The sequence below is a fragment of the Colias philodice genome, chromosome 5, assembly GCF_061535455.1.
Source record: "Colias philodice isolate Cphi_HAF_F1 chromosome 5, ilColPhil1 Martin Lab GWU primary, whole genome shotgun sequence".
Taxonomy (NCBI): Eukaryota; Metazoa; Arthropoda; class Insecta; order Lepidoptera; family Pieridae; genus Colias; species Colias philodice.
The window spans coordinates 8,118,854-8,130,391 of NC_143090.1; the positions used below are offsets into that span (position 1 = coordinate 8,118,854).

The 11,538-nt window shown below is 30.6% G+C and overlaps 1 protein-coding gene across 1 annotated transcript; it reads left to right on the plus strand.

Moving 5' to 3' along the window:
- The first annotated feature begins 9,055 nt into the window (after nt 1–9,055).
- On the plus strand, nt 9,056–11,327 carry LOC149488541 (venom serine protease inhibitor-like). The gene is made up of 3 exons (XM_089695706.1): nt 9,056–9,155; nt 10,196–10,378; nt 11,268–11,327. Coding segments are annotated over exons 1-3 (270 nt in total). The 5' UTR covers nt 9,056–9,070; the 3' UTR covers nt 11,270–11,327.
- The last annotated feature ends 211 nt before the right edge of the window (nt 11,328–11,538 follow it).

Here is an 11,538-nt window from a genome sequence, read left to right on the forward strand (position 1 = left end):
TTAACGGAAAAACATCAAGGACGCGTGCAATCCTTTAGATGACAGCAATTATAACTGCAGTATCGTTTGAAGTGGATTTTTATTTTATTTTAAAGAACTTTTTTATGTTACTATTTCATTTTTAACGATGATTGATGTTGACATAGCTTTAAGTGTTTAAATCCTTTAGTTTTGAAGACTCAGAAAGTCAGGGCAAAAACAGAACCATTTTTATTAAATTTTAAACAATAAAGTGAATAAGGTTATTAATTTTAGATATTCAATAAAATATATTAGTTTTTTTAAATAGAAATAAAAAGACAGCATAAATTATTATTTATTACCAATATGTCGCAGAATGGTCGCAGAGTTTGTGGCTAATAAACATTAATAATTTTGAATTTGAAACAAAATATATTGAAGTAAATCACTGGATTCGTCATTTATTGAGATACTTTTAAAAAAAGTATATAATTATATTATACTTACTTCAATAATAAATGAAAAAATATTTACAAGATAATATTAATTAAGTTAATTAAAGGGCTATAATTTTTCGTAATAGGTATCCGTAGTAATTAAAATTTAATTATATTGGGGAAATTAAAGAGTTTATCCGGGTTTTAATCACAAATTATTTAACCCGGTTCTGTGCAACTCTCACGGTAAAGGAGGTCAAGGGTTGGTTTACAACCTATAAGTAAAATTATGTCATATAATATTTCATTACGTTTTTCTAATATGGTATGCAATTTTGAAGTGCTAACAGCATTGAAGTTTTTCGTAAACCCTTTGTCTGAATTGATTGATTATAGAAAAATTATTTCATTGTTAGGTAGCCCATTTATGGAGAAATGTATTATTTTATTATATCATCACGCTAAGAATAATAATTAATAGGTAGGAGCGGAGAAATGAGGGCAAAGTCATGAGGCGCAGCTTGTATATACGACATACATGGAAATCTGAATCTGCATTAATCATTTTTACTCCCAGAAATATGCCACAGTTTTTTTTAGAAAAAGTATTAAAAACCATAACATGTATTGCAGCATCAGTAGCTATTCTTAGAAGACTCGAAATCTAACGCGCAGTTATCCTTACAATAGGAAACGGGCGCTTATCCTGACTTGCTAACTTGACTTACGATGGAATAATCAAATGGTGAACAACATTTTGGCACACTAAAAACCACCTTATTGCCACAAAGCTATAGTTCATTTCGAATTGGCGTGTAACTGGATTGTCCAGACGTAAATAGTATCGGGTTGTATTCGGATATTCAAATGTTTCAACAAAAAAGGCAACAACGAGCTCGTTCTGCGATTCTGAATTTGTGAGGACATTTGTTACTGCAGTTGAGATTTCCACTTTAGAGTCGTATAGATAAATGTTCTTTTACATAAGTAAATTGCTTTGGGGCTTAGCTTATTAGAGATTTTGATGGGCCTTTCCTCCTTCGTGAATTATGCGAAAGAATCATCTGGAAATATTAGAATTTCGTGTATTTTTCCTTTCAGATATTTTCTCTTATAACGTCACAAATATAAAAAAAAACATCATTACGTAGACGGCTTTTTGAACCAAGAAATAAAGAATGATATGAGTCTCATAAAAACCTTAACATTTAATTATGAATTCTCTACATTGAATATAAAAAGTCTGATAATATAGCTGTTCTTAATAAAGAACATCGTAAACTGTTTATTACTTTTTACTGGCGTGTTTCATCTCAGTCTGCTCTTTTAGCGTTGTTTAAGGTTAAGGGTAACGAGACCTTTTCCTGTATTATCAGTGTATTATGTAGAGGAAAATGTTTTAATCAAGTGACAGTTTCTCTTGTGTGATATTTTGACGCGTTTTTTGTGTTACTTTGATAACAAAGTAACTCACACAATAAACATGTTCACGTGGAAGATTAATTCTATTTTTAATGTGGTATGTATAAATGTATGTAATTATGTATGAATTTTTATGCTTCGTAATTGTTTTCTTATTGTCGCAGCCAAAGATGTAGGAGTAGGTACTCTTATCAAATATTTTTACAGGTCGATAAGTTCACCCGATAAAAATAATCCATTAAAATCCAAAATATAACAAAACAATCGAAGATTTTTTAGCAACTCTTTTGAACGGTGCAAAACTGATTATGTTCCATATCTTTTAATACTGGTTAGATAATCCTCTCTTAAAATCAGCTGTTTTCGATACAACACATCGTCACACCATAGTCCATACTCGTATTATCCATCCTCTATGTGTCATTTGGCAGAGAACGGTCCATCACGGCACCTTCCTTTGTGTTTTCTTATTGTCTTCATTCTAGTCGACTCGTATTTCTGTGAACAAAGGTAGTATAATTATGAGCAAATCCCGTACTTTAACCCTAGATTACTACCCTTCGTCGATTCGACGACGCGTCACCAAAAAAATCGCTATAACTTTTACGCGCGCGACCGTATGGTTTTCTAACTTCAGCTAATCTCAGCCGACCCATTGCTCTTGCGATGGACGGTAGTGCTTTGTGCTTGGAAGGTCCACACGCGCTGTACCAGCAACCATGTCTCGTCACATCGACGAAGGTTAGTATTAACGTAACTTTTCGTACTATTTAGTTAAGTTAAAATTACGTTATTTTATCTTTTATAATGGTGCCTATTATTTTATTTTTGAGATACGATTCATATGTAATTATTAGAAGTCGAAAGCGATGAGGAAAATTCATCTGCGAGAGAGCCTGAACACATTGAGGCTGATGAGGCATGAAATGGAGTGGGTGATGATGAAGTTTCTATTGTAAATAAAGAGAAATTTCCAGATCAAGATTATGAGGCAAGTAGTAATACATCTGGCCACGTTCCATTGCAGACGAAAAACGTAGCACTTCAGCTGACCCTAGTGATTTGATTATAAGACCATCGCGTACCATTCTTCTTGGGAAAGATAAACACATATGGTCACCACAACAGTCAAGGTCACAAAGCAGAAGACCTTCAAGGAACATAGATACATAACACGAGGGCCTGTACGGTTTTTTCAAGATATATTAGATCCTCTTCCATGTTTTTCAGGTATAATTACTGATACTCTGCGGGACTCAATCACATAAATTTTAAACATGCCAGAAAGAAGTAATGTGAATGTTATAAATGAAACTGAGCAAAGTAATGATGCTTATGTCCCTCCTCAGCAAAATAAAAAAAAACATAAATATGCTATGTCCCTCCGTAAAGCAAAGGTAGACTAAAAATAGGTGCACTAAGTGCAAAAAATCGTTGTGTGCGGAACACAAACTTAATGTGTGTCACAAATGTTCTAGATCCTAAGCTATTATTAAAATTATATTTTTAATTAATTCTTCAGATATTATTTTTGTAATTAATAGTTTATTTCGAGCAATTTAGTGGTATATATTATGTGTACGAATTTTTCAAAAAATTTTAAGAACTTTCATAAAGCGTGTAAACTATAATCTCATTTTGATGACTGTTTGAATTTAAAATATGGTAAGATAAGTATTTTAATATTTTTATATGTAGATTAATACATTGTCCTTAAAATAAAAACATAACTACAAATATATTTTTTTAATTAAACCCCTTAATCCCCTCCAATAAAAAGCGTAGTCGAAACGACGAAGGTTAGTATTAAACGTTGAAAAATAAGGTTAGTGTTCTAGGGTTAAACAATTCATGTAAAGACCGTATCTTTGTCACTAACATAAATAATCTCGTCAAAATCATTCAAAACAACATTACTCGATTTAAAATTCTTTAATCGATTTGACTTTGTTTGTCGTGTTACAAAAAATCTTTAGTAAAACAGCAAGATAGTAAAAAAATAAGATAATAAGGTACCTATAGGCTAGGCTCTAAGTGATCATTCTAACTTGTCTTTTCTGTAAGCCCTACATTGTAGAGCCTACAAGTTACTTTAATTAAGTCCAAAGTTATTTATAGATTGTTTAGTATACATTTATAAGTATTGGGTGTAAATAAGGTTAACATTTATGATGAGAAAACGGAAAAAAGAAATCTAATATTTTGTTATAATATCAACCAAAATAGAATCGTGGCGGAACGGTTTTCTATTCTACCGACAAACAGTTTAAGAAGGCATCACGTCAAACGACATCAAACCACACTCTCTTATTTGTATCATACATTTTCTAATACAAATTCTAATAAGGAATTTTAATTACTTCCTCGTACAAAAAACAATTTTAGGTTAAAGCGAAAAAATCTACCAAAGTTATAGCGTTTAAAAAAGCAATTTCATCCTTGGCGAATCTGTTATGAAAACTGATTTAATCTGGGCTTCGGGATATTACTTATCGAGCTGTCATACTACTTTTAATATGGGAAATCGAATATTTTGTTATTATCAGGCGACGTGAGATTTTATTAAAAAAGGACAGCCAATATCAATAAATATTCCCCTCTTGATTGTATAATACATTTCTTAAAAGTTATATTTAATCACTTACTTTTACTAAACTTTGAAATAAATACACACCATTAATCTTAAACTAAATCTATACTCTTAATACTAAGAATCAGTCATTCGTAGTAGCTGTTAGTCGATTTATTTAAGTACACATTTAATCGATCAGCGCATTCAAACCCCGTCACCTCGTGAATCAAGATAATCCCCGAGCACAAATTTAGCAGTAATAAAGATGCCATTACTTAAATTATATTTCACCTTTATCATTCCTTATCTTGCGTTTTGCCGAATTTCTTTCCCTATTGTTTGCGGGACGCCATGTCGAATATCAAACGATTCGTATAATGATTCACCTCTATTAAGCTAAATTACACTCTATATGAATACGTTTAGATCTAATATTGTATAAATGACGATTTAAATGTAAATTATTTGTGGTCTTCCGGCTCACAGCCTAAACCACGGCACGCTTCGGCATCACCAAAACTTGTCTTGCGTTAAATTGTTTCAATCTTTGTAAGCATTTGTTTATTTAAAAGGTTCTTTTCTTCCCCGAATCCGAGGTTATCTTGTACGCTTCAAAGAGCCTTTGGAGCTTCCGTTTTCTTGGTAAAAGAATCAATTAAATTTTTAATTTACGTTATCTTGTGAAGAAAATTCGTGAGTGAGGTGAGAAAATCCTGTTGTAAACACAAAATAATATATTAGATCTAAAGATACAATTTCTCTCAGTATTAAAATGCAAACCGAACAACGTTTCAAAAATGTAAAACAAAGTTATACAAGAACTATTATAAAAATGAAATGAAAAAACGATCTTATTGTTTATACCTAACACTATTTCCTCGAAAATCGCGTGGTAGCCATTTTCTTGGCACGTTTAATATTTATGTTGCCATTTTTTACACGTCAACACTTCGAGCGACAAAAGAGTACCCACGGGGACAACCCATTCACCCTATATATTTATATACGCTCACATATAAATTGTACATTAGTGATTATATTAAAAATCACATATGCTCTAGAAAATGGAAGAGAAAAATACAAAGATAAATAAATTTATTAATGTGCGTTAAAAATGATTGGACTGAAAAATCTTATATACCTAAATAATATATGAACGAACGTCACATACCTAGTTTTCACAAAATATACAGTTTTTTATAAACATTGTAACATATTATGTATATAGGTTTAACATAGACTAAACCAAAATGCTCAGACAATGAGCGAGCAATTTTGTTGCGGTAAAAATAACGATTTTTTTTAAATATTCAATTTATACCAGTTTTTTAAAAACAGTTTTTTAAAACTATCAAGCTATTTACGAATGAGGCTTTAAGTGAAAATGTTTCCTTTAAATCTATTTGAAAAGGTAGAGAGCTCTCTTGTCTACTTGATCGATTGGAACAGCTTTCCGCTGTATTCCAATGATAAATATTTTCACTATGACATTCATGCCTGTTTAATATTGATTTTAATTATTTCTAGATTATTTAGTGTGATCGTTATAATATATTATTATAAATTTATAAATGAAGACTAAGTAGTTTATTATTTACCGTTTGAATAAGATAAGTATGTTATTATTATTTTATTACCAACTAATACATTTAATACCTATATTTAAGGTTTCATGTATTTCGCTGAACACTTTCTACTGTTCATTCTATATAAAAGACGATATTTTTGTCAATAAGTCTATACAATAATAATTTATCTCTGCATAGAAATTTAATTACGCCCTGTGCTTTTAACTATTACCATCCTTAACATCATAATATCACATTATGTACATTATTATCGTATTACGTAATAATACCTCCTATTACAATTATCTCTGGCTTTTATTATCCTCGTAAATGAACGTGATAAATTCGTAACATCTTGCCATAATCTCTAATGTGAAACATATAGACTGAGAGACTGTTGGTTTATTTATTTTTCAATCTAAGCCGGTAAACTTGAATGAAATTAAAAATTTCATGTAGGTTGAAAAATATCTATGTTTCAATTTTTTGTCTATAGGTACTAAATGTTATTCTAAGTATTAATTTATATTACGTCAATATTTGTAAAGTCATATTATTTGCTGTTATTTGAAATGTGTAATGAGAATACAATAAAGTTTAGTTTCCTTTAAAAATTTCAACGAACAGGCCGTTATGACTAGACCATTATTATTCTTTCAGAAACTCTGTTTGTTTTAATCACAATAAATTCACGTCATGAAAAGTTCGATTATTGCTTCTGCTTTATAGACTCAATAGTCGAACTGTCATTGGAAATTTATAACGAATAAAAACTAAACTTTACATTAAACATTAAAGCGTTTTACAGCACGTTCTCGGACCAATCTGACCCGAAACTTGAATTCGTAAAGGTAACATATTTTATGACTTGGCTGGTTTTATTCTTCACTTAGCGATATTAAGGCTCGATAATTGTTCCAGGTGTTATTGTTATTTTGACACGTGGGTACATTATTGTAATCAAGATTCGATTTATATAACCATATTTATTTCTTAGCCAATTTTTTTCATATGAAAATTAAATATGTATATTGAGTATGTATCTTCAGACGATGGTATTGAAATATTTTGTATCATAATAAAAAAATTAGAAGTTAATGAATTCCTAGATGCAGAATGAGTATAAAGGAGTTTATAAAAGGAATTTTTTGAAGTGTCTGTTGTTATTAAAAACAACACTACCGATACTAACAAGTTCATGGCTTAATCATGACGTTATGTATCATTACATTACGATAACTTATAATTTACTAGCTCTGATTAAATCTTTGTTTCATGATAATAAGTTATTATTTAATAACCTTATTGTGGGTTGGTATTTCCCGCGTACCAATCTACAATACAGACGCTTTGCCGTAGGAAAAATATTTCCACGATAGCTCAAAAATTTCTCATAAGAATATTCAAAGCACTCAAATAAAAACGGACAAGTGCGTGTCGGACCAGTTGTTAATTGGTTCTGTCGACATAATTTCAGAAAAAAACTTATAAGAAGACGATATGTGATTATTTTTTAGGGTTCCGTACCTCAAAAGGAAAAAACGGAACCCTTATAGGATCACTTTGTTGTCCGTCTGTCCGTCCGTCCATCCGTCCGTCTGTCAAGACCCTTTTTATCAGGAACGCGTGGAGGTATGAAGCTGAAATTTATATCAATTACTCAGGTCTACTGTCCCTTGAAGCTGTGAAAAAATAAAACTTCTAAGCCAACGCAATCAAAAGATACAGCCGTTTATGCCGAAAATTTTCGACACTTGCAAGGGAATCGAAACCTACAGGGTGCTTCCCGTGAACTCAGAATCTTGAAATTTGGTACGAAGCAACATCTTATAGCATAGATAAAGGAAAAATTACGAAAACCATAAATTTTTAGTTATATCACATAATATTTTTTTTTTTAATAATTTTAAACTTACTACCCTTTTCCTCATAAATGCGTAAAGGTATTAAATTGAAATTCATACCAAATACTCAAGTCTATAATACCTTTAAGCTGTAACAAAATCAAACTTCTATGTCAACGCAATCAAAAGAAACAGCAATTTAAGCTGCATATTTTGAAACTCGCAAGTACTCGCAAGGGAATCAAAACCTAAAGGGTACTTCCAGTCGACCTAGAATCTTGAAATTTGGCATGAAGCAACGTTTTATAGCACACATAAAGGAAAAATTCCGAAAACCTTAAATTTTTAGTTACATTACAAAATATATATTTATTTTTTAATAAATATAAACTTATTACTATTTTCCTCATGAACGCGTAGAGCTATCAAGTTGAAATTCATATCAAATACTTAGATCTAATTGCCTTTAACCCGTGAAAAAAAAAATTCTAAGTCAACGCAAAAACGCAAAACATAGGATATTTCCCGTTTAATTTTTAAAAAGTTAATATTGTTATTGTACTCACTACGTAAAATAATTTCGATATCAGTATAAAGTTTTTTGATATCTGTAACAGTTATGGAATAATCGCCTGTGCACCCTTAACGATTACACCCTGTATATACAGGGTGTCCCTTCGTCGCTGTACTGTAATCAATATACAGTAATCAGTGTATGAAAAACTTTAAGGTCCATTAAGCATAGTAAGCATAAGACTTACAGGTTTATTTACACCGGTGAGTCAATATAGTTACTTTCCTGCTCGGACCCTGGAAAGCTATATTAAAGCTATTAGCTATTAAAGCTATTAGCTATATCTTCATTTTGTAAAAGCGCGTCATTCTGAACTGCTTGCCATTTCATATAAATCAATGTTATGTAATCACGTTTTTAAGGTAGGTACCTACTAGGTAGTATTCATTTGTAGGTATACAAATAAAAAGATGTATTGAACTTAAAGAATGCATTTTGCTTATATTAAAATTAATAGCAATTAATAATTCTGTTACATGCGCCTACAAATAAAAATATATTGGATTACAATAAATCTACTAATAATATAAGTATAGCCTATAACAACACGTAGTCGTTTTTAGCTCCAAGGTAACAATTATCACGGATAGCGTCATGTTAAATTATCTAATATATAATTGTTTTTGTGTACATATTGTACATAAATACATCATCAGGAAAAACAAAATCAGTGTGTCGAGAACAGAATTAGAATGAACATGTCTTTAAAAACATTACCTGTTTTGTTTTTGTTCATCGCAGTTTCGTATGCTTTAAAGGTTGATAAAACACCATGGGGTAAGTAAAAGTAATTAATTATTTATTAGTATTTAAGGACGTTGTTAGTACAAGAATGAAGAGTGAGTTTTTATGTAAATATCACTTCAATTTTTTTTAGCTAGAATTTGCGTTGATTTGATAGGCTTGTTTATGTTGACAAGAATGATACAATGTAGTAATTTTCTATGGCAGTAATTGATCTGATATCTGTCCTGAAGATTATTTTTGGAAATAATGTTCATGCTTCTATTTTAAGATATATGAATATTGATTCACTAGTCTCATTTTTATTTCGATTTTATTACAATTCATAATCATAATCATTTATTCACCATAAATACAAAATTAAATACATAGAAATAATTATCTTAATTAATTAAACATGTGATTTCGCATGTAATTTGTTTATTAAAACAGAATTATTCATTGTACTCACAGTAGTCACAGTAATTATACAGGGTGTCACACTATTGGTATACTAAGCGCGAAGGGACTTATAGGTTTGCATACACTGATCATGAAAAAAATACTTAAACAACAAAATTACGTCAAAAATTTTTTGCTAAATTTTTCCTGAAAATCCATGTTTTCTTCTCTGGCTTCGCGCAGCCGGCATATAACGCTTCTCTAATGTGAGCATTTTGTCTATGAAAACATAATCTTAAACGATATCCCACGTGCTGGTGGCAAAGTTGGGCGGGTTGCTTGTTAGGGGTGTACACATAGAGTTTTAAGATTTCATCTATTTGAAAAAAAAATGCGTCTGGAATTTTTTAAGTATTTTTTACGTACTCAGCGTATGCAAAACTATAACCTCCTTTGAGCTTAGTATACCAACAGTGGGACACCCTGTATACAAAGCGTACCTACATTGAATTTAGTAACGATACATTAAAAAAAATAAAAACAAAACGGAAACCTCTGTATGTAAGAGGTCTAGGACAGAATTTGTACTGCTATCTATCAAATTTACTTAAAAAAATTTAAACTGTCAAAAGGCCATCTTATGAGCGATATAAAATATAAGGCAAAATATAAATACTACAGAATACTTCCAGAATGTCCGAAAAATGAACGTTACATCGAATGTGCCCTGGAAGTTTGTTGGAAGAATTGCAAGGATCTAAAGAATCCACCGCCCTGTCCGTCTATAGCGGCTGGTTGCTACGACCCTGCGTGTGTGTGTGACAATGATTACATGAGGAACGATGACGGTGTGTGCGTGCCCACTGATCAATGCTGTGAGTAAGAGTTTAAATACATGAACAGAATCGATGATTATTTTACCTATTACTAAATAACAGCGTCTTGTTGAATGTTTATAACGAGTATGTACATACGATAACGAAATATTGTTATGTTTAAAAGTTTGTATCAAGTATCAAATTCTCCTTTGTTCATTTGATTAGATTTTTTTTAATAATTAATATGTATTTATAATGAGTGTTTAAGCGTATCTTCAAATTACAGCTATCCAAGCAATTTAACTACAATCATAATAATTGAATAGAATAATATAGGATATATTATAATAGGTTACCACCTGGATAAAATCGAGCCTTATTGGATGTAAATATTTTTTTTTACTGGACACTTTTATACATTATAATATCATGGTTAAATAACCCCTAAATTGTCAACGATTTGATAACACAGGGCAATAGGTTAGAGCTGTTATATCCCAAATAAAATTAGATGTTGTTGAATTATTTTAACAACTATATTGTTTTTAATTTTGTGATATTTTAATGATAACATGTTTTACTTTTGTTTATTTCTAAACAAACTTTTCAAGTCTGTAATTGATGCGAAAACATTTGAGTAAGCACCGGTGAAAGTAGCACGATCGAAAAGCTTTTGAGTTTGAGTTTGTTCTTTCTTCCGGGATCGAAAATAAGATCTCAAATATAAACTTTTGTGTTGTGACTATAAAAGGTCTATGCAATTAATTATTTTGCAAAGCCAAATAGTATATACTTATTGTGTTTTGTAGTATATGAGTTATGACCCACATACAACAAGAATTAATAAAGAACTTTTATAATAATTAATTGATTTATATACTAGTACCTGGTAACGTACCTACCTTTTATTTAAACTCAATTAATCTCGTTACATTATTTTTTTCAGAATAAAACCACGACACCTAATAAACCACGATATCTTCGACTTCAGCGTAACAATGTGCAGCTTTGGATTTTTATTTTTTCTATAAATAAATAGTTTTCATGAAAATATGTGTGTTTTATTTGTATGAGATAATACTGATGTTTTGTAAAATATATTATTAGTTTAAATTAAGTGCTATATCACTCTTAATCATTATATTCCTATTATAACGGAAGACCACCACGACAGGATTGACATGACAGATGACCTCTTCTACGGGGCACGACATAAT